At 53.0% G+C, this 21,167-nt stretch overlaps 3 protein-coding genes across 10 annotated transcripts; 1 reads left to right on the top strand and 2 right to left on the bottom strand.

The window, feature by feature from the left end:
* Positions 1-5,916: 5,916 nt before the first annotated feature.
* On the bottom strand, positions 5,917-11,098 carry SYNGR3 (synaptogyrin 3). Of its 2 annotated transcripts, XM_081299517.1 has the most exons (5): positions 10,735-11,098; positions 9,553-10,068; positions 7,666-7,903; positions 7,306-7,448; positions 5,917-7,220 (listed from the first exon to the last, which is right to left on the bottom strand). In XM_081299517.1, the coding sequence occupies exons 2-5, from the start codon at positions 10,024-10,026 to the stop codon at positions 7,011-7,013; spliced, it is 1,065 nt and encodes a 354-aa protein (XP_081155643.1). In that variant the 5' UTR covers positions 10,027-10,068; positions 10,735-11,098; the 3' UTR covers positions 5,917-7,010. The 2 variants fall into 2 exon arrangements, with proteins under 2 accessions (XP_081155643.1, XP_081155644.1); XM_081299518.1 differs by lacking the exon at positions 10,735-11,098 and having other exon boundaries at positions 9,615-9,852.
* Positions 11,099-12,785: 1,687 nt separating this feature from the next.
* Positions 12,786-15,276, bottom strand: GFER (growth factor, augmenter of liver regeneration). Of its 4 annotated transcripts, none has more exons than XM_081299659.1 (3): positions 14,978-15,276; positions 14,392-14,555; positions 12,786-13,510 (listed from the first exon to the last, which is right to left on the bottom strand). In XM_081299659.1, exons 1-3 carry the CDS (start codon positions 15,236-15,238, stop codon positions 13,444-13,446), a joined length of 492 nt encoding a protein of 163 aa, XP_081155785.1. In that variant the 5' UTR covers positions 15,239-15,276; the 3' UTR covers positions 12,786-13,443. The 4 variants fall into 4 exon arrangements, with proteins under 4 accessions (XP_081155785.1, XP_081155784.1, XP_081155783.1 ...); XM_081299658.1 differs by having other exon boundaries at positions 14,392-14,588; positions 14,978-15,271; XM_081299657.1 differs by having other exon boundaries at positions 12,786-13,515; positions 14,978-15,268.
* Positions 15,277-15,687: 411 nt separating this feature from the next.
* Positions 15,688-21,149, top strand: NOXO1 (NADPH oxidase organizer 1). 4 transcript variants are annotated; one of them, XM_081299655.1, is made up of 11 exons: positions 15,688-16,232; positions 17,167-17,277; positions 18,648-18,773; positions 18,914-19,214; positions 19,308-19,388; positions 19,538-19,613; positions 19,702-19,879; positions 20,016-20,197; positions 20,277-20,390; positions 20,544-20,661; positions 20,742-21,149. In XM_081299655.1, the coding sequence occupies exons 4-11, from the start codon at positions 19,149-19,151 to the stop codon at positions 20,965-20,967; spliced, it is 1,041 nt and encodes a 346-aa protein (XP_081155781.1). In that variant the 5' UTR covers positions 15,688-16,232; positions 17,167-17,277; positions 18,648-18,773; positions 18,914-19,148; the 3' UTR covers positions 20,968-21,149. The 4 variants fall into 4 exon arrangements, with proteins under 4 accessions (XP_081155781.1, XP_081155780.1, XP_081155779.1 ...); XM_081299654.1 differs by having other exon boundaries at positions 18,914-19,388; XM_081299653.1 differs by having other exon boundaries at positions 19,308-19,879.
* The last annotated feature ends 18 nt before the right edge of the window (positions 21,150-21,167 follow it).

Consider the following 21,167-nt stretch of genomic DNA (forward strand, 5'->3'; position numbering starts at 1 on the left):
CATGGCTGGTGTCCCAAGCTTCTCTGCCTTCTGAGCATACCCTGAGGCTGGGGCACTCAGACTCAGGCCAGCTACTGAGCACAGATGTAGAGGAAGGCCCACTGGGGAGAGCATGAAATCGGGATTTGCTGATAGGAAGATGCCACCAACCCCAGCTCTAATTTGGGGGTCCAGTATGGCCCACACCTTCCAGGACCAAACATGGTCATGCTTGATGGAACACTCGAATACCTAGTGAAACTGATCTTCAAGAATGGCTTGAGCTGTATTTGGTGGTCCACGCCTGTAATCCCAGCCACTCGGGAGGGTAAAACGGGGCTCATGAGTTCAAAGCCAGCCTCAGCAAAAGTGAGGCACTAAGCAACTCAGTGACACCCTGTCTCTAATAAAATACAAAATAGTGGTTGAATGCCCGAGTGAGTTCAATCCCTAGTATCCACCACCCCTCCGCACCCCCCCAAAAAAAGAATGGCTCCAACTGGGGAAGGTAGTTCAGTGGTAGAGTGCTTGCCTAGCATGCATGAGGCCCTAGGTTCTATGACCAGCACCAAAAAAGAAAAAAATCAAGGGCTTGAAGTTTACATCCACAGGCCAGTGCGAAAAAAAAAAAAAAAAACTATTAAAGGTAAACCTAAACAAGAAGACATATTTAGGCTGGGCATAGTGGCACATGCCTGTAATCCCAGCAACTTGGGAGTCTGAGGCAGGAGGATCAATAGTTCCAGGCAAGTCTCAGCAATTTAGCAAGACCCTGTCTCAAAATAAAATAGAGATGGGGATGTTGCTCAGTAGTTAAGTGCTCTCTGGTACCTTCCCCCTCAAAAAAAAAAAAAAAAAAAATTCCTACTCAAGATGGGTCTTAGCTGTGTTTCATTCAGCCAGAGGAATCTTTTTTTTTTTTTTTTTTTTTTTTAAAGAGAGAGAGAGGGGAACAGAGAGAGAATTTTAATATTTTATTTATTTTTTCTTAGTTCTCGGCAGACACAACATTTTTGTTGGTATGTGGTGCTGAGGATCGAATCCGGGCCGCACACACGCCAGGCGAGCACGCTACCGCTTGAGCCACATCCCCAGCCCCCAGAGGAATCTTTTTTGTGTGTGATGCTGGGGATTGAACCCAAGGCCTTGTGTATGTGAGGCAAGCACTCTACCAACTGAGCTATATCCCTGGCCCAGCAATTAGGAATCTTAATCTTAGAAAATAAATGTGTTTAAGACTAAAATTCCAAGAGATGGGTTCAGAAGCAAGCAGAACCAGTTGGGGAAGATCTCCCTAGGACGATATGGCAAAGGATGGAACCGAGGAGAAAGGAGAGCCCATGGAATGGGGCTCTGGAAGCTCAGCTCTAGGAAGAGTGATGAAAGGGAACTTTGGAGAGATCATGACAGCTTTCCCAACACTGAAGAAGGGGAAAAATAACCAAGCACTGAGCAGGATGAATACTTAAAATTCCACATCTGGATATATCAGGACTCCAATGATGATGATTAAAAAGAACACAGAGCCAAGCATGGTGGTGCGCAAAAAAAAAAAAAAAAAATTACGCACAAATGGATTTCATGGTCTAGAAGATATTAAGATAACAATGTACATTGGTCTATTTAGTATGATATTGCTATACCAACAAGGGAGGGACTGGGAGAACAGTGAGAATGCAGTCACAGATCCATGCATTTATAAAATCCTTCATTGGGGAAGGATGCTCTTTAAGTTACTGAGATTGAAATAACTGGACTTGGGCTGGGGTTACAGCTCAGCGGCAGAGCACTTGCCTTACACATGTGAGGCACTGGGTTTGGTCCTCAGCACCACATAAAAATAAATAAAGATATTGTGTCTGTATAAAAAAATCTTTTTTTTTAAAAAAGAGAAATAACTGGCCTTTCTTCAGTGGATAATAAATTTGTAATGATGGGCTGTGGCTATGGCTCAGTGGTAGAGCGCTTGTCTATCATGCATGAGACATTGGGTTTGACCCCAGCACCACATAAATAAATAAATAGGTAGATACATAGATAAAGGTATTATGTCCATCTACAACTAAAAAAATTTTTTTTTAATTATGATAAAAACAGCAGTTATAAGCTGAGTTAAAGGTAGATTAGAGTTCTAAATATGAAGATCCCAAATTTTAACATTTTAGGAAAAGGAATGTGCACACACACACCTGCTTTATATGCACAAGCTGTCCCTGGCAGGACACATGGGGCCCCCAAGACAGGGGAGCTGTTGTCGGGGATGGTGGGGACATATTTCATCCCTCTCCATTCAGACGCTGTGGCATGTACATGTATTAACATTCTAGAGGGAATTAAAGGACTGGGAATGTGGCTCAAGCAGTAGCGCGCTCACCTGGCATGCGTGCGGCCCGGGTTCAATCCTCAGCACCACATACAAAGATGTTGTGTCCGCCAAAAAATTTTTAAAAAAATAAATATTAAAAAAATTTTCTCTCTTTAAAAAAAAAAAGCTTAGAGGGAATTAAAGAAGCTGGAAAGTAGTTTTCCATTTTTTAAAACTAAACATGCACTTACTGTACAACCCAGCAATTGCACTTTGGGGCATATATCCCAGAGAAATAAAACATGCTCAATCATGCAAAACCTCGTCCCTGTCATAGCAGCATTCTCTGTAACTGCGCTAAAACTGGAACAAACCCAATTCACCCTTCAATGGGCGAATTGCTGAACTGTTGTGTACATCCTTGCCTTGTACATCCTTGTGTCCATCTATAATTAAATATATATATATATATTAAAAAAGAGAGCACTAAGTGCAGTGGCACATGCCTATAATCCCACTGACTCAGGAGGCTGAAGCAGGAGAATCCCGAGTTCAAAGCCAGCCTCAGCAATAGTGAGGCGCTAAGCAACTCAGTGAGACCCTGTCTATAAAATACAAAATAGGGCTGGGGAATGTGGCTCAGTGGTTGAGTGCCCTGAGTTCAATCCCTGGTATCAAAAGAAAAAAAAAAAAAAAAGGAGAGAGAGAGAGCAAGTGCTCAGAGCCCATGAACACTGGGATCCTGCTAGAATAAACCCTGGAGAAACAATGACCCTGAGCAAATCAGGAGCTCCATGCAGCACTGTCTTCAGACAACCAAAATGCTGGGAACACCTGGCAACCATCTGTGAGCAGACAGGGCGACAGGGCGAGGACCTATCATAGAGCTGGAGAACGATGGGCCACAGCTAAATGTGACAAAGCAGACACTCCCCAAAATACACGGGAGGTAAAAAAAAAAAAAAAAAAGTGCAACATGGTGTGCTGATAAAAACCCCAAATGGTATATTTTTTGTGAATGCACATACAAAGTATTAAAAAAGAAAGGCAGGTTTCAAAAGGGTAGCATCGCTGGGGATGTGGCTCAGTGACAGAGCACTTGCCTGGCATGTGCAAGAACTTGGGTTCAATCCCCAGCACTGCAATCAATCAATCAATCAATAAGCCCAATACTAAGATATTTTTTTTAAAGTGTACAATTGATCCAAAAGTTACCATATGACCCCATAATTCCACTCCTAGGTCTATACCCCAAAGAATTAAAAACAAAACTCAATGGATATGGATATGCTCACCAGCACTATTCACAACAGCCTAATCGCCTAAAGATGAAAATAACCTGAGTGAGCTCAACAAACAGATAAACAAAAGGGTCCATCCGTACAGCAGAATGTTACGCTGCCATAAAAAAGGAGCAAAGCACCAAAACCTGCTATAGCACAGGAACTTGAAACAACACTCAAGAAGCTGGACACAAAAAAAGACAAATATTATGGTCCCACCTAATGAGAATAAACTAGGTAAACTCATGGAGATGCAAAGCAAGCTAGAGGTTACCAGGGACTGCAGGGAAGGGGACTAGACAGTGACTTTTTGATGGGTACAGAGCTCCTGGTAAGGTAATGTAAAAGTTTGGAAACACACAGTGATGATGGGTGCACACACTGAGAGTTTAATTAATGCTATTGATCTGTACTCTTAAAAATAAAGCAGTGCCAGGTGTGCTGGCTCACGTCTATAATCCCAGCAACTCAGGAGGCTGATGTAGGAGGATCCAAGTTGGAGGCCAGACTCAGCAATTTAGTAAGGCCCTAAGCAACTTAGTGAGACCCTGTCTTAAAATTAAAAAAAACAAAAAGGGGGACTGGGGCTGTAGCTGAGTGGTACAGCACTTGCCTCACATGTGTGAGGCACTGGGTTCGATCCTCAGTACCAAATAAAAATAAAGAAATAAATAAAAATATTGTGTCCATCTACAACATATATATATATATATATATGTATATGTATGTATGTATATATATATATATATATATATATATATATATATAGAGAGAGAGAGAGAGAGAGAGAGAGAGAGAGCGCGGGGAGGGGTGTCAGGTGGGGCTGGGGTTGTGTCTCAGTGGCAGAGCTTGCCTGGCACATGTGAGGCACTAGTTTCAGAACAATTACACCTCAGCACCACATAAAAATAAATAAACAAAATAAAGATATTGTTTCCATGTAAAACTAATATATATATATATATATATATAAAAGGGTCAGGTACAGTGGTGCATGCTTATAATCCTAGCAATTCAGGAGGCTGAGGCAGGAGGACTGCAACTTAGTGAAGCCATAAGCAACTCATCAAGACTCTTTCTCTAATAAAATATAAAAAAGGGGGACTGGGGTTGTGGCTCAGTGGCAAAGTGCTTGCCCAGCATGCATGAAGCACTAGGTTCTATCCTCAACACCACATAAATACAGATAAAGGTATTGTGTCCACCTAAAACTAAAAAATAAATATTTAAAAAGGGGCTGGGGATGTTCCTCAGTAGTTAAACCCCTCTGGGTTCAATCCCTGATTAAAAAAACAAACAAACAAAAAAACAAAGCAGTGTGTGTGTGTGGTGTCAGGGGCGGGGGGGGGTGTGTGCTGGGGAATGTGGCTCATTGGTTAAGTGCCTCTGGGTTCAATACCCAGTACCAAAAATAAATAAATAAAATTTAGGCTATATTCTCTCTCTCTCTCTCTCTCTCACACACACACACACACACACACACACACACACGTGTACTCACACAGATGCACATGCAAATATAGGCCAAATTTCTTTTTTTTTTTTAAAGAGAGAGTGAGAGAGGAGAGAGAGAGAGAGAGAGAGAGAGAGAGAGAGAGAGAGAGAGAATTTTTAATATTTATTTTTTAGTTCTCGGCGGACACAACATCTTTGTTGGTATGTGGTGCTGAGGATCGAACCCGGTCCGCACGCATGCCAGGCGAGCGCGCTACCGCTTGAGCCACATCCCCAGCCCCTAGGCCAAATTTCTGAGGCATGGGGGAGAGAGACTGTGTGGAGAAGACATGGAAATGAACTTGAGCTTCAGCAGTAAAGTCCACTTTCAAAGAGGGACTTGTGTCCCAGGAAGTACTGCTTTTATAAGAAAGGATAAGGCAGGTGCAGTCCTGTAATCCCAGGGACTGGGGAGATTGAGGTAGGAGGATCCCAAGTTCAAAGCCAGCCCCAGCACTTAGCAACTTGGCAAGACCCGTCTCAAAAATAAAAAATAAAAAGGGCCACAATTGAACCCCTAGGTTCAATTCCTGGTTCAAAAAAAAAAAAAAAAAAAAGAAAAGGGGGAGTCTCCCTAGCACCCCAGCATTCCAGAAACTGCTGTGAACAGCAGGCTTCCACCCAGACCAGTGCGATCCACTGGAGGGGCATGGGCCTGAGACTCCAGAATCTGCTCCTCCTCCTGCTCCCTCCTAGCCTCTGAGTCCTGGTACCCCCCAGTCCTGGCACCAAGAGGAGCAGGGGCTAGAAACTTTGCCAGGAGTGTAATGATTCTAGGAGCAACCAGATCACGGTCAACGCATTTACAGTCTTTATTGTAAAGAAGTTGCACTCAGAACATGAGACACCGAAAATACACAACCATGGATTATTCTTTCATAAGAGGAAGGGAGAGATCCATATATACAAAAATTGTAAACATGTTCACTTAAATATTCACACATAATTTGGTCTATGCTACAATGTACAGGGTTGTCACTCAACTGCAACTCCCGAGGGAGGCATCTGTCTGTAAGAATGAAATATGGCAATGAGTGTGGTTTTGATTTAATGTGAAAAGCCAGCTTCAAGCAATGCATGAGTAGGCAGCTACACACAAGGACCCCCATCTGGGGCTGGGCCTTACATAGGGTGCAGGGTGGAAAGGAAGGGTCTGAACCAGGATGCAGGGTAAATCAGTTTGCAGGAATGGCTGTTTCCAGGGGGCACTGTGGGTATATGTGACCTCTAGGCCTCTCTCCTTGTGAGATGCTTTTCTTGCCCAGCACCCAGGTACCCTGTTCCTACCCCTGGGCTAAAGGGTTTGTACCCAGCTCCATACATAGCTTTCTTGTGCCTTCCTGACCAGAACTTCCTATACCTGGGCAGAGGCCACAGAGAGAGGTGCAGCTTGTGGAGCACTATGAGATGAAACCTGTAGAGTTGACCACAATCACAACACAGACAGGACTAGGCTGGTCAAGTGAGCCTGTGAGAGGAAATGAAGGGAGGCTCTGGACATGACAAACCACCACAATAGGAGCAAGAACAGTCACTACCCACAGGGACCTGGGATGCAGAACAATAGCCACCATCCCTGGACTCAGGATGGGCCAGTGTCCCTGGTCCTGTACAATCCCTGCACTGAGCTGTGGAGGGCAGCTGGACCTCTGAATTCAGAGTGGACAGTTGAGCTCCCGGTCAGTTGGTCCATGAAGGGAATACCTCTCTCCCAGGATAGTCCACTCCAGGCCACATTGTCTCCTTTTCAGGACCTTAGGCCTACAAGAACTTGATGGGGACAGCCCAGGCACTCCAGGGGTGCTATCCCCTCCTGGATCGCGAGGCCCACAGTGGCCACCCCTGCTGTCCCTGGTGCTGGGCCTCTAGGACTCCAGAGAGGCCCCAGGAGGACTTGGGACCTGTATTGGTGGGGTGGCCTTCGGGCCCTGGTCCGGGATTGTCAGACACTAGTAGGCGGGCACCTGGTACCCTTTGGGACTGGTTTCCAAGGTCTCGGTGAAGGGTGGGCTCTGGTAGGTCTCGGTGCCCTCCACACCGCTGCCCACCGGGTAGCCAGGGTAGGCTTGACCGGCCCCAGAGCCCAGCTGTTCTGTAGCGAAGAGTGACATGTCGGTACCCAGGCGGAACCGCTGCAGGGCCTTCACGGTGAGCGCCACCTGGGCGGGGAGCCGGGGTTGGCAGGGGTCAGCCGGGGCCTGCCGGGGCGACCCCCGCCCCGCAGCCCACGAGGCCCGCACTCACCCAGCTGAGGATGGAGAAGAAGCTGAAGGCGATAGCTGCTCGAGCCGCGTCCCCCGCCTGCACCGTGCCTGGCCCGGGTGCAGTGCGCTGCCACTGATTGGTGAGGAAGCAGAAACCCACGAACCACAGGAAGGCCCAGAGCCCTGCGGGCGGCCACTCGCGGTCAGGCGGCGCCTCGCCAGGCCTGCGCTGGGTCACAGGACCGCAGGTCCTGCCTCCACTCACCTGGGAACCGCCCCGCCCACCACCCGCCGCCGGCTCCGTCCCGGAGCAGCCAGCCTCGCTCTGGAGCAAGCCCCACCCCTCAGGGAGCGGCTCTCCCCGCCCCGGGCCACGCCCTTTCTGCCAGGCCATGCCCACCTGAGAAGCCCAGGTCCAGCAGTACTGCGCGGCGGCGGTCGCGGACGCTGCTGATCTGCTGGAAGCGCACGTCGAGCACCAGGAACGCGGCGCAGGCGAGGAAGGCCCCGAGACCCAGCGCGACGCCGAAGCGACAGGCACCCGCGTTCCCGTTGAAGACGCAGCGCAGTTCCGGGCCGCTGTCCGCGTTCACGTAGCCCTCGTTGACAATGGGGCCGAACACCGCGATAGAGAACACCTATAAGCAGCCGAAGGCTCTGAAGGCCCTGTGCCAGGCCCCTTCCTACAGCCCAGATCCTGGGCTTCCGCCACCCACCGCCAGCACCCACACCTCAAGGCCTGCTCCAGCATTCCCCCTGAAGCATGGGCGCATATTTCCCACCCCTCACGAATTTAGTAATTACTGGCTACAGGAACCATTAGTGAGCATCTAATAAGTCCTGGCACTGTGTTAAAAGTGCAACTTTATATACCTTTGCTCACTGAATTCTCTAACCCTACCGAGGTGTCATTATCCTTATCACTTTTATAGTTGGGGAAACTGAGCTCCAACAGGTGAAATGACTTATCTACTAGGGTCACATGGCTCATAAGAATCAGGGCTGAGACACAACCCGGCTTCTCTGTAAGGATGGGGCCCCCCAGAACCCATTTGAAAGTGTGGAAACAGGAGCCATTACTGGATAGTGATTCCAGGGCTGCATTTGTTAGAAGGGATAGGGAGGAGTGGAGCCAGGAGAGGGTGGTTGTGGCTAGAGGGGCAGCTGGCCCCACAGTGAGGCCTGCCCTCTAGCAGGCCATATGGGGTAAACAGGCTGGTGCCGAGTTCTGGTCTTGTTCAGTACCAGAACTCGGTTCCAGCAGTGGTGGGCACTTGAAAAAGAGAGGAAGGCCCCCATCTGTGATCATTAATTTTACTGATGAGTTTTTGAGCTCAAAGGGTGACCCCACTGACCTCTGGGGTTCAGTCCAACTTCAGGACCTCCTCCTGCCCACCAGTTGGGAGAGGAAGGTAGGAGGTGGACCATAATCATTTTTAAATCAGACACTGTTCTTGGGCTCTGGGCAGCCTGGGTTTTCGAGAAAAGATCTCCCTTCTCAACTTCATCATTTCACTCCTTTCCCGCCCCAGTTCTGAGGGACCTGATGAGGGGGTAAAGCCGGGGAGAAGCCTGGTTCTTGCTTCCTGGTCTGGTCAGTCTCTCCACCGGGAAGTCCAGGGGCCCCTGCCCCACCCCGGGCACCGCCTTCCTCAAAGACAGGCACGGAGGTGCGGCAGGCTCCAGCTGGACAAGACCAGAACTCGGCACCCACCTCCCATCTCTCTTCTCTTGAGGGCGAGAAGCAGCAAGGCATGCCCCAGTGGGCTAGACTGCCCCCAGTTGCTCCTCCCGCACCACCTCCAGGAAGCCCTCCAGGAGCAGAGCCCTTTCCGGTTGCCCCAGCCCTTAGTAACCCCTCCCTCAACTCACAGCTGGATCTGGGGCCTGAGAAGTGTCGGGTCCCTTCAAGGGGGCCTGGCGGATGTGTGTTGGGGGGAGAGGGAGGCTCCTGCAGCCCCTTCTTCCAGCCAACCCTGGGCTGAGCGCTCAAGCCCCTTGGCAAAGCTCGTTCCCACCCATGTGCCCACTTCCAGGTCGTGGGAACAAGAAAAACCAAGAGAAGGCTAAGGAAGGGAGTTGGAGTCAGACCACTGGAGAAATCGGGGGTGGGGGCAACCGGTGGTGACCTCTCAAGGTCCCTCAGTCCCTACCAGCCCCTCCCCCGCCCGCAGGTGGGCGCGCCCAGCCCGGTGACGTCACCCCAACCTGCGGCGGGGGGGGGAGGGGCCGGAGGCGGAGGAGGGTGAGGGGTGAGGGGCGAGGGGCAGAGTTTGGGTGGGGGTACCTCGGACGCGTGTAGAGGCGGGGCCCGAGACCAGAGCGGGAGGCTGGACAGGGGCCACTCACCCAGGACGCGACCCGCAGCAGGGTCTGGGGCCGCCGCGCAAAGCTCACGGGGTCCAGGGCGGCCCCCGCGCGGCCCGCGCCGAACGAGGCGCCCTCCATGGCTGGCCCCGGCGGCCCCGCGCCCCTGGCACCCTCTGTCCGTCTGTCCCGCGGGCCCAGCCCGAGGCCGCCCGCGGCTGCTGCCGAGGATGCTGATGCTACGGATGCTGCTGCTGCCGCCGCCGCCGCCGCTGCTGCCGCCTCCCGGGAGCGCGCGCCGGCCACGACGGGGGCGCGCGGGGCGGGGCCGAGCCAGCCCCCCCCACCGGGTCCACGCGCGAGGCCTGAGCTTCCGTCCGCCCCGCCCACCCTTACTTGCGTGACCGGGTCCGAATTGGAGACATTCTCTGGGGATTGACCGCCAGATTTCCATGGGGCAAGGGGAGGCTGGCACTGGTCTCAGATTTTGCAGTGGCTGGGAGGATGAGCCAAAGGACAAGGATTTGACCCTGGTCCTCTGAGCAGAGAGACCTTTGGTGAGTGCGAAAGGGGAACGGAAGCCCAGCATCTTACTCCCTGGCCCTGTTCCCAGAGGACCAGAGATAGTTAAATGGGGTCCTTTAGCGAGACACCTGCCCCCGCCATTGGCACCTAGCTTCTCTTTCTGAAGGTTCTAGCTTCCCTGACAGGGACTCCTGAAGAGAGCTTGTCTGGAGGACAGTGCTGACGGCCAGCATGCGGGGGTGTTGAACATCTCTGCTCCTGTCCTTCTGCAAGAGCCCTCCTGACACCTAAGTCTCCCTCATTGACCTGTCACTGAAGTACTTACTCGAGTTGAGGGCATGGAGAAGTAGCAGAAGGGGGGCTCAGGCCAGCTGGTGCCTCCTTGTCGTGCCCCTAGTAGGTCTCCCACAGATTCCCAGCTCAGTGACAGGGCTCCTTCCCTTGTGTTCCTTCCAGACCAGCCTGGCGGGAACCTGAATGACTCCTATGTTGCTGGCCTGAGTGGGTGCCTTTCCCTGGACAAACACCCCCTAATGGCAGAGGCCGTTCTTCCCTCCTGACCCTCCTGTTAGGGGGTCTAGAATCTTATGGAGAATCAAGTTTGCAGTGGGGGGTCATGGAAAAGCCTCCCAGTCACCTGTTTCTGGTCTTCTGGGACCAGGATCAGGAATAAGCAGTCTGTGCTGACTGAGCAGGTACAGTGCCAAGTGCTTCATTCATCCTGTGCAGGTAGGAGTATTAGTCCATTCTTCAGAGGGCAGTGTGGGCCACTGTGTCTGGATGTTACACTGTATCCAGACCTGTGGGAGACACCTGTGCTGAATGTTTGGCATCTGCATCCAGTCCCACTCTCCTGACTGGCAGGCAGCAAATAGTCCTGTGTTCTCTATTTCCCCATCTTCCTCCATTGCTTGTGTCAGCACCCAAACATGCTGTACTTTTTTGAAAAGAATCTACCCACTTCCTTGCCTTATCCCAGCCCAGCAGCCAGGACTTCAAAAGGCACATTACTCTATGCCATTTCTCAGCTCTTGTTCCCACTTCCCTCCAGTTGCTTCCTTTAGCAGTAACTTGAGTTGTCATCTTCTGCTTTCAATACCTGTCTTCCCTTTTCCTCTGAAACCGAATATAATCAAGCTTCCAACTACATCTGGACTGAAGGTGGCCCGTGACCTCCATCTGCCAATCCTAGGGGAAAGTTTGATTCTTCCAGTCCCTCCCTCCAGGGCACACTTCTTTTTTTCTTTTCAAAACAGATTCTCTCTAAATTGCTGAGACTTGGCCTTGAACTTGAGATCCTCCTGTTTCAGCCTCCTGAGTCACTGGGATTACAGGTCTGCACCACCACTACCTCCAGCCAGGAAGCACTTCTTAGTCACCCTCCTCTTATGCTCCTGTTACATCATGGGACCATTTCTTGGGGTGTTGGGGATAGAACCAAGGGCCACAGGCATGCCAGGCAAGCACTTTACTACTTAGTTACATCCCCACTATCACAGGCCCCTCTTGGCAGCCCTTTTTGGGCCCCTCCTCTTGCTGGACCTGTTACCTTTGAGCCTTAGGGACACAAGGTGTGTTCCTTGACTTTTCTCCCTCTGTACTGGCCCCTTTTCTGTAACAGCTCTCAAGTGCCATTAGAAGCCAGAACCTGCCCTTGCACAGGTTCCACTTGTCTTGGCCTGGATGCCCTTGAAAACAGTCTGAGGCAAACTGACATTTTATTAGGAGGTGAAATTCTAGGGAGGCCAGTTAGGGAAAAGGGGAAGTGAGGCAGGGAAGACTGGCACATAAGTGTCCTGAGCTGAACATAGTTTCAGCAGGAAACCTGAAACTGGTTCCCAGCACATGTGCATGTATCATTTCTCTGCTGCCTTGGCAAATGACAGAGAAGCTCCATGCCTGGCAGAGGAAGGAGGAGCAACATCTCCCACTTCCTTTGACACTTGGCCTTTGGGTAAGACCTTCAGAAGCCAGCTGCATCTCTTCCCCTAAAGGCACAGAAGATTATGCCACAGTTGGCCCTCAGGGGTGAAGTTGCCTGAGGCTTATGATTACTGGATCTGGTGTCTGGCTGTTCCAATTGGAAACCAAGGGTGGAGCTGAGCAGATCCAGGGAAGCCCAAAGCTGGGACCAGGTCCCGCAAGACTTGCCACACACTCTTAGCCATCTCCATTTTACTGACGTTGAGCATCTCCAGCTGACCTGGCCAAACCCTGAAGCCCATCTCCTCTAGCTCCTTTCTCACCCTGGGAATTCTCTGGCTCTACCTTCCAATATATCCAACATTCTCTTCCTCTCTAAGGAGCCTCCCTTCAGCTGTTTTCCTACCTACTTCCTTGCCTTATCCAGCCCAGCAGCCAGGACTTCAAAAGGCACATTACTCTATGCCATTTCTCATCTCTAAACCTTCCAAGAACTTTCGTCATAGGGGCTGGGAGCACATGCCACATCTTGACTGGGGCTCTTCAAGACTCTATGCCATCTGGCCTCACTGCTCCTCAGCTACTCTGGCTCCCTTCGCCCCTGCCACTGGGGCCTCCCTGCTATTCCTGTAATAACCCTGGCCTGCTGCCACCTCAGAACCTCTCCCTGCCAGTTAGGAGGGCCCACCTGAGCATGGGAGGCAACAGCAGGCCCTGTCCCCCCTGTAAACCCCAGCACAAAGCACATAGACACCAAGTCCTTAGTCAGTTCTCCAGCATTTTATTTTGGTCTTATTCTGAGGAAGCTGTCCCCAGGATCCCCAATGATGGAATCTGAGAAAAACTCTGCCTGGGCTCCTCCCTGTGGGGACTGAGCACAGAATTGAGCTCAGCCTCAAGCCTTTTCCTACAACAGCACAGCATCACTGAGGCCACAGCACTGAGGTGTCCACAGCACACAGTGGGAAGGCAACAGCCTGGCCTCCAAGAACAGGAAAAAGAACCCGTCAGACCCACCGCCCTCCTGTGTGGGGACTAGGTCCAGAACTTGGAGTGGATGGGAGGCTGTATCCTGAATGGCAAGGGGCAGTGTGGGCTGCTCCTGACTCCCTTACTTGCAGCTCCACGGGGCCTCAGGGGAAGGCCACGGGGTGCCTGCAGCAAGCACCTTGTATACTCAACTTGTCGGAGGAGCTGCATTCTGGGGACCACCCAACTGAAATACAACAAGCTCCGGCTCAGAGGCACTTTAATCAGCACTCCATCTCTAACCAGCCAGGCTGCGCCCATAGGCCCTGTCTGGCCACTCCATGGGCTCTGGCTGGCCATCCTCTAGTCACAAGAGCCATCTTTCCAGCCGTCACGCCAGCGTTCATCCACCTGCGAGCAGTCGAAGTCAGGCTTGCCCAGCTTGTGGTTCACTTCATTGTGCAGACGGCACAGCCACTGGGTGAAGGTTGCCCGGGTGCGAGTATCTGGCTGGTTCTTGCCTATCCTGCAAGAGGGAGCACAGGAAGGATGTAAGGAGGTAGTGGCTGTTCTGTGCTAAGGGAGAGGAGGTGGGGCACTGCTGTGAGCTACATTTGGGAGTGCCCTCATGCTCCAAGAGGTAGGAATTCTGAGAACAGAGCTGACCAAGAGGTTTCCTGAATGCAGTGGATTTCCAGGGCTGCTCCCACACCCACCCAAGGAGCTTGGCAAAGAGCCTAGAGGAAGACATTAAAGCACAGACCAGGTAATTTTACAATCTTATAATAATAATAAGGCCGCTTCACTGGTGTCTGACCCCAGGCAGTGTGTGGAAGGGCAGGGCAAGGCACAACCGCAAAACTGTTTGCAAAACTGTTTCTTAGCACCTGCGGCCTGGTACCCAAATCAGCAATACACCTTTTTAACTGTTTAGGTGTCAAACAGGAAGGACAGCTATGCCCCACACATCTAGCCTAGAAATGCCTACAGGGGAACAGGCTCAGACTCTTGGGGGCCTCAGTGAAGAAAATGTGACTCTTGGAAGCAAAAGCATTAGGCTCTCAAGGTCTTAAAAATAATAGCAATTCAGCTCCTGAAGTTAGGCAACCTAGCTAACCTGGGGGAGCATCCAGGAGTGTTGGGCAAGGGACAGGCCCTACGGAAGCCCTTCCCAGGAATCTGGCACAGCTGTATCCAGCAGTAGATCCTGGCAGTCTGGCTTTAGAGAAAGGAAATGTTCACATGACACATTCCTGCCCTGTTAGTAGCACCAGCTCCTAGGCAACCCTCTGCCACCTCTGCCCTGTTTTCCTAGGCCCCTCTCTATGACATCAGCCAGGGGGCCGGGGCCCAAGCTTCAGTCCTAAGGCACTGTTGCCTGTAGGCAGCTGTCGAAACTCACCTCTTCCTTATGTCTTCAGCACACTCCTCACACGGGTAAAACTTGGAAAATAAATGTATGAACTGGGCCATGTCTTGCTGCTGTTCTGGGGTGGGCAGGTCCGGGTAATAAGCAGCAAGGGTGTGGAGGACAGCCCAGCTGTGGCGACCCAGTTCCTCGCGATCCTGTGGACAATCCTCCCTAAACTTGCTGTCCCGCTGCAGAAGTAGGCCGACCATAGGTCAGTTCATTCTACCCCAACCAGAAGCCCATAAAGCTCCCCCTTCGATTCAGCTCAGCGGTGGTGCACTGGCATGGCATGCGCAAGGCCCTGGGTTCTTAACCCAGCAACGCAAAATAAAGAAATTAGCTCCCTCCTTTTCAGCACCAGCCAGCAGCCAGCAGCCCAGACTCCAGACAGAAGCCCTGTAGCTGATTCGGCCCTCCTGCTGCTGACAGCTCAAAGTTCAGGTCTACCTGGGGGTGGGGGCAAAGTTTGGGCACAGCCACGCCGCGGGCCCTGGGCCCTCGAGGTCTGGCAGAGGCACCCTAGAAAAAGGTGTGGGCCCAAAGGCCAGGGCTGGGAGGTCGCGCGGGGTATCTGCACCTTCTGCTGCGTCCGCATCCACGTCTTGAAGTCCACGCAGGCCCGGCACGGCTGCCTCCGCGAAGCGCCCTCCGCGTCCTGCGACTCCGGGTTGGGCGCCGCGGCCGGCGCTGGGGCCGAGGCGGCGGCGTCTCTGCGCCCCGCGCCGCGGCCCCGCGCGTCGGTCGCCAGGTCATCCGTCACCTCGGAGCGCGCGCCGCCGGGCAGGAAGGAGAAGAGGCTGCCGCGGCAGAAACGCGCCTGTTCCCCGGGCGCCGCCATCTTGCCCGCGCACAGCCTGCCGGGCCAACCCGGCCTCCAGATGGGCCTCCAATTCGGCCTCCAGGCCAGCGCGCGCGCCGCCGCGAGCGCGCGCCCGCAGGAGCTGGGGGTGGGGCTCGGGGAGGTGCCGGGGGCGGGCCCGGGGGCGGACCCCGAGGCGGGCGCAGGCGCCGGGGGAGGGGGGCAGGTGCTGGGCGCCGCGGAGCCGGGGGGCCGGGCGCCGGAGGGCTGGGCGGGGCTAGGCGTCTGCGCTCTGTTGGCGCCCTTGGGCCTCCCTCCCCGGCCCGGGACTGGCGTGCGCCTTCCGTGGCGGCGCTCGCGCTTCCTCCAGTAGAAGAGCAGTGTAGTGTGGAAGCCGCGCCGTGTCCGCGGCCGCGTTGAGCTTTCGGGCTGGGGCCCAGGCGAGGTCTGGGATGCGGCCCGCGTCGCCCCCATCGCTTCGCTCGGACCGCCCCGCGTGCCTGCGGCCAGGCTCTGTGCCCTCGGCCGAGCGGGACGCCCATCCGCCGGGCCTGGCGCCGGGCAACGCGTGGCGGGGCGTGACCGCACAGAGGTGGCGCGCTAGGGCCCGGGCCTCGGCCAGCGTCACGGCCACTAGGCCTCGGCGACGCGGTGTTGGGCCGCGGCCGCGAGTCCGGAAGCGCCTGCCTACTGTCCTCCGCATCCTATGGCCTGGTTAAAGGTTGCTTTGTTTTGCTGTACTGGATATTGAACACAGGCCCTCCTGCACGCCAGCGCTGAGCTGTACCCCTGCCCTTTTCATTTAGTGACAGGGTCTCCATAGATTGGCCAAGCCAGCCTCGAGCCTGCGATCCTCCCGAAATTTCAGGAGTGCACCACCGCGCAGGGCTTGCAAGAGGGATTGTTAAAACAACTTGGCAGCGGCCTCGGATATTCCCTTATCTCCATGCGTTCATTTGTTCATTCCACAAGTATCTGCAATACCTACTCTATCCCAAGCACTGATCCAGGAGCCGGCAGGATCCAGAACAAGGTGCTGTTCCTAACCTTCTTGGCTTACAGTTTAGTGACCAAGACAGGAAAAACTCAAAGAGTCACACCAATAAATGTTCACTTGCAAACTGTGTGGTGGGCCATGCATGTTGTGTGGGAAATATGGAAAACCTCCCTGAGGTGGGGACCCTTAGGCAGAGGCCTGACTGGTGAGAAATTAGCTGAGCAGCCTCTTCGAGGACAAGACTGGGATTTTGGCATTTTGCAGGAGAAGAAAGGCCAGCAGAATGGGCCTCTAGGGAGGAGGAGGTTGAGGGAAATCTGCTGGTGGGCCAGGGTCAACCAGGTTTCTTGTTGGCTGTGGTGGAATTGAGACTTATTTTAAAAACCAGTGGGAAGGTGCTGGGAAGGTGCTGGATGATTCGGCGCAGGGCACTTTGATCTGAACTCATGTCTGTTTGACAAAGATTGGATTTCCTTCCTCCTTTTCCTCATCATCCTCTTTTTTTTTTTTTTTTGGTGGTCCTGGGGATTGAACCTAGAGTCCTCTGTTCCTGGGCTACATCACCATCAGCCCCTTTTTATTTTACAATATGTCTTGCAGGATTGAAGGGCACTATGCTATTGAGCTGCATCCCCAGCCCTTTTTTATTTTTAGACAAGGTCTCACTAAGTTGCCCATGCTGGACTAGAACTTCAGTTCCTCTGCCTCAGTCTCATGAGTTGCTATGATTATAGGCATGAACTATGATGCCCAGAGGAGAATAGATTTCTTAGAAGTGATGAACCCCTTGCCATCCACAGTGATGGGAACTGTTATAGTTATCCAAATGAGAGAAGGTAGGGGCTATAGGGAAGAAAAAGGGGAGAGGGTCCAAAGTTGGTGGGAGTGTGCAGAAGGAGGGCCTCAGAATCCCTCAAGGTCAATGGCTGTGAATACTCTGCACTTCCCCAGCTTCTCTGTTGTGTTCCAGGATGTTTTTGAAAAATCTGGTTACTAAAGACAGAGTGCTGAGACTGAAGAAAGAAGCAGACAAATCTATGGCCGAACCACCATGAATGTACCTGATCTCCAATCTAGGAAGGTAAGTGGGGTCAGGCCTGCTTAGTTCTTGGATGGGAGAGAGACAAATCCAGGATTTCACAAAGTGAAGTTTGTTAGGGACTGACATAAAAAGCAAGACAGGAGGATTCCCGCACCCTCAGACAGAGGAAAGGGTTTAATATCCAAGACAGCAAAGATAACCCAAGGCCAATTTGAATGTATCTGGGCTGTCTCAAAAATTTTCAAGCATTTAAGAGATAGTCCAGGCCTAAGTGCCTGGCAGGAAACAGATTGTTTTTTTCCTGGTGCTGGGGATAGAACCCAGAGCCACTCTTATCACTGAGCTACATCCACAGGCTTTTAAATTTTTTTTGAGATAGGATCTCATTAAATTACCCAGACTGGCCTTGAATTATAATCCCAAAGATGGGATTACAGATGTGTGCCACCATGCCCAGTTTTGTCCATTTTAATGATTTCATTAATCCTGTAGGATTTGGAATATATGACAGTGTTGTGGGGGAGGAAAGATGGAGTTAATGACCAAGATGGCTGTAGTCACGTCAAGCTGGATTCCTACACAGGGGAGCAGGAGCTATCCTACCCTGGACCCCACTAGGCCAGCATGCCCTCAGCTGAGGTTGAAGGGAGGGTGACAGCCGAGCTGAAGGCACTCCGCCACTGTCACATATTCATTGCCTGGGCTAAGACTAGGAAAGTTTCCAGGGGTTCAAAAAGAGCCCTAGTGGGATGAACACACAAAGACCCTTTATTGAGGCCAAAATAGTTTCATAGAGGGATAACCCAGAAACTAAATCTCTGGAGGGCCTGGAGTAGGGGAATCCTGATGCCAGCACCAGGAAGAACCTCTGTGCTTCAGAGTGGGTCAGGCTCCGGAAATCTCCACAATAAGGAAGCAGCCCAGAGAGGTAAGGTTCCTGGGTGAGCCTTCTGTCCAGGGATTATAGGGCTTCCTCCACCCCAGCTGATAGGGAAATAGGCCTGATGACAGAGATGATATTTACAGTAAGTTGTGACATGGATTCAGAGATGGCTCTCAAAATAGTCCTGGTGGGCTGGGGATGTGGCTCAAGCGGTAGCGCGCCCGTCTGGCATGCGTGCGGCCCGGGTTCGATCCTCAGCACCACATACAAACAAAGATGTTGTGTCTGCCGAAAACTAAGAAATAAAATATTAAAAAATTCTCTCTCTCTCTCTCTCTTTAAAAAAAAAAAAACAGTCCTGGTGACCATTTCCCCAACACTCAAGTGAAGTCACCAAAAGATGGACTTTCTTTATCTTGCCCCAAGTCTCCCCACTGTAAGAGAACCCCTGGGCTTTGGCTTATGAGGTCTGTCCCTCCCTAAACCTATTCAGAGAAACTCATAGTAATTATCCATTTATCTTAAGTTTCCTCTTCTGACTTGGGAACATGGAGACCCTTCCTTCTGCCACATTAAAATTAAGCCAGAGAATGCACTTGAAGCCCTAAGCACCGGCTTTTTGATTCCAGACTACAACTGCAGAGCTCCACAGGTGACTCAAAGAGAGGGCTATTGGGTACACCCTGGGAGGGGAGAGGCCGAGTGGGCCAGGGGAGGCGGCACTTTGATGAGTCAGACTCAGGAGGGAGGGTGCCAGGTGGCGGTCCTAGCCCCTCCAACGCCCTTTTTCAGGTTTTGTCCCCTCCCCCGGCCACCCTCCTTCCCGCCTTGGGCTTGGGAGACAACCAGGAAAGCGGAAAGACCTGGGGAGAGGCGTGGCAGCTCTGCAGAGACCAGGCTGAGAGCACCTGCGGTAATTCCCCTCAAGCCAATCTTCCGGCTGCTGGAGCCCCTTGAAGGTCAGGTAGGCGGCGCGATCCTCTGCTCTCGCTCTCCACACTCCGGAATCACGCCAGGCGAGCCAGTAATGGCTAGCCCTCGGCACCCGTTGTCTGTGCGCGCGGTGGCTCTGGTGCAGGTGCAGCGGCTCCAGGTACGACCGCATTGGGTCTCCACTAGTCCTAAGGGGGAGGAGAAGCTGGGGGTGTCAGGCCCAGCTTCCGAGGTACCCACCTTTCCTCCCCAGACGTTCGCGTTTTCCGTTCGCTGGTCTGATGGCAGCAACACCTTTGTGCGCAGGAGCTGGGGCGAGTTCAGACAGCTCCAAGTAGGTGACCTGGGCAAGAGGCCTCTGGGCAACCACCAGAGACCCTTCCTGCTCGTTTTGGGCTTCCAGCCCTGTGATCCCCGAGAGGGACCCCCCCAACTTCCCAAAGACTGTGCTCTGGTAGTCTCATGTCTCCCTCTTCCTTGCAGAAGACCCTCAAGGACACCTTTCCGGTGGAGGCGGGCCTGCTGCGGAGATCTGACCGCATTCTTCCTAGGCTTCCTGGTCAGGCCGGCAAAGGTCCCAGGGGAGTGGGGAAGGCAGAGCCTGGTGCAGGACGGGACACCACAGCGCATACTTCTTGTGCCCACAGACACACCACTGCTAATGCGAGGGGGGCGCACGGGCCGCGGCCTAGCACGCCTGCGGCTGCTGGATACCTATGCACAAGCGCTGTTGGCCACTGCTGAGCGGGTATCTAGGAGCCTGGCACTCACCAACTTCTTTGCACCGCAACCCCTGGACCTGGAGCCCGTGCTGCCTCCTGGAAGGTGCCTAACCTACCCCCACCCCACCCCCACACACCCATGTTGGCAAGTCCTTGAAGAGGCAGGCCTGGAGGCTGTGTTGACTGGTTAGGGTGTCAGGCCCATTCCCACCACTCAACCTTTGGGCTACCTTTCTCAGCCTGGTGATCCTGCCTGCCCCAGAGGAGCCTTTATCACAACCCGCCAACAGTCTTGCCATCCACAGCCTGGAGGCTCAGAGGCTTTGCTGCCTGCAGCCCTTTCACACCCAGGATACACAGGGCAGGCCTTTCCTTGCAGGGGCCCAGGAAAGCCTGGATGTGCTGCTGCGACACCCCTCAGGTAGGGCCAACAGGAACCCGTGGCCTTCTGAATCTGAGTGGACATTAGGATCTGATCCCCTCCCTCACCTCTCATGCAGGTTGGTGGCTGGTGGAAAATGAGGACCTACAGACAGCCTGGTTTCCAGCTCCCTACCTGGAGGAGGTGGCCCTAGGCCAGGACAAAGAGGCAGGCCTGAACCTGGGAACCATCGGTATGAGCCCAGTTCTCTTCCCCCAGGCCCACCAATGATGGACCATGTGTGGCAAGGGCCCAGAGTGTGCCTGGTGCCCACAGCTAAGCCCACAGGAAGGTAGGACTCTGATTGCTGCAGCTTCAATGACCCATAAATAACACTCATCCCCAGGGACCCAGTTCTGTGCTTCCCGTGCCTATGAAGGCAGCCGTGATGATGAGCTCTCAGTGCCTGTGGGGGCACGAGTTCGTGTGCTACAAACTTCAGACCGTGGCTGGTGGCTCTGCAGGTGTGCAGGGGAAAGACTTTGGTGGGCCCAGAGTAGCAGGGACATCCCACTCCCTGACCAAGCCCTGTCTTCCTTTACAGATACAGTGGCAAGACCGGTCTGCTCCCAGCAGTGCTGCTGCAGCCTGAAGGGCTGGGTTCACTCCTGAGTGGGACAGGGATACTTGGTGAGGACACGGCAGAGAAGGCCATTACTACTCCCCCTGCTGTGCCCACCCGCCCACCATTGAGTGCCATCCAGAGCCGCTGCTGTACCATTACCCGCAGGGCACTAGGGAGGGCTCCAGGACCCCTGGGCCCTCCTTGAGTGTGTATATGACCCTGCCAGGAGACTTGCAATGTACTCTAATCACAGTCCTGGGCCAGATGATCCAGACCCAAAGAGTGGCTGACAGTAGTTCCCCAGCACTGGATAAGTAAGGGTGGATGAGGGTGGGACTCCCAATCTGGCAGGTCTAGAGAGTCCACTTTCCCATTTCCTTTGAGTAAAAACTTCTGAATGTCCTA

Source organism: Spermophilus citellus (assembly GCF_964194105.1).
Source record: "Spermophilus citellus genome assembly, chromosome: 6".
Classification (NCBI taxonomy): domain Eukaryota; kingdom Metazoa; phylum Chordata; class Mammalia; order Rodentia; family Sciuridae; genus Spermophilus; species Spermophilus citellus.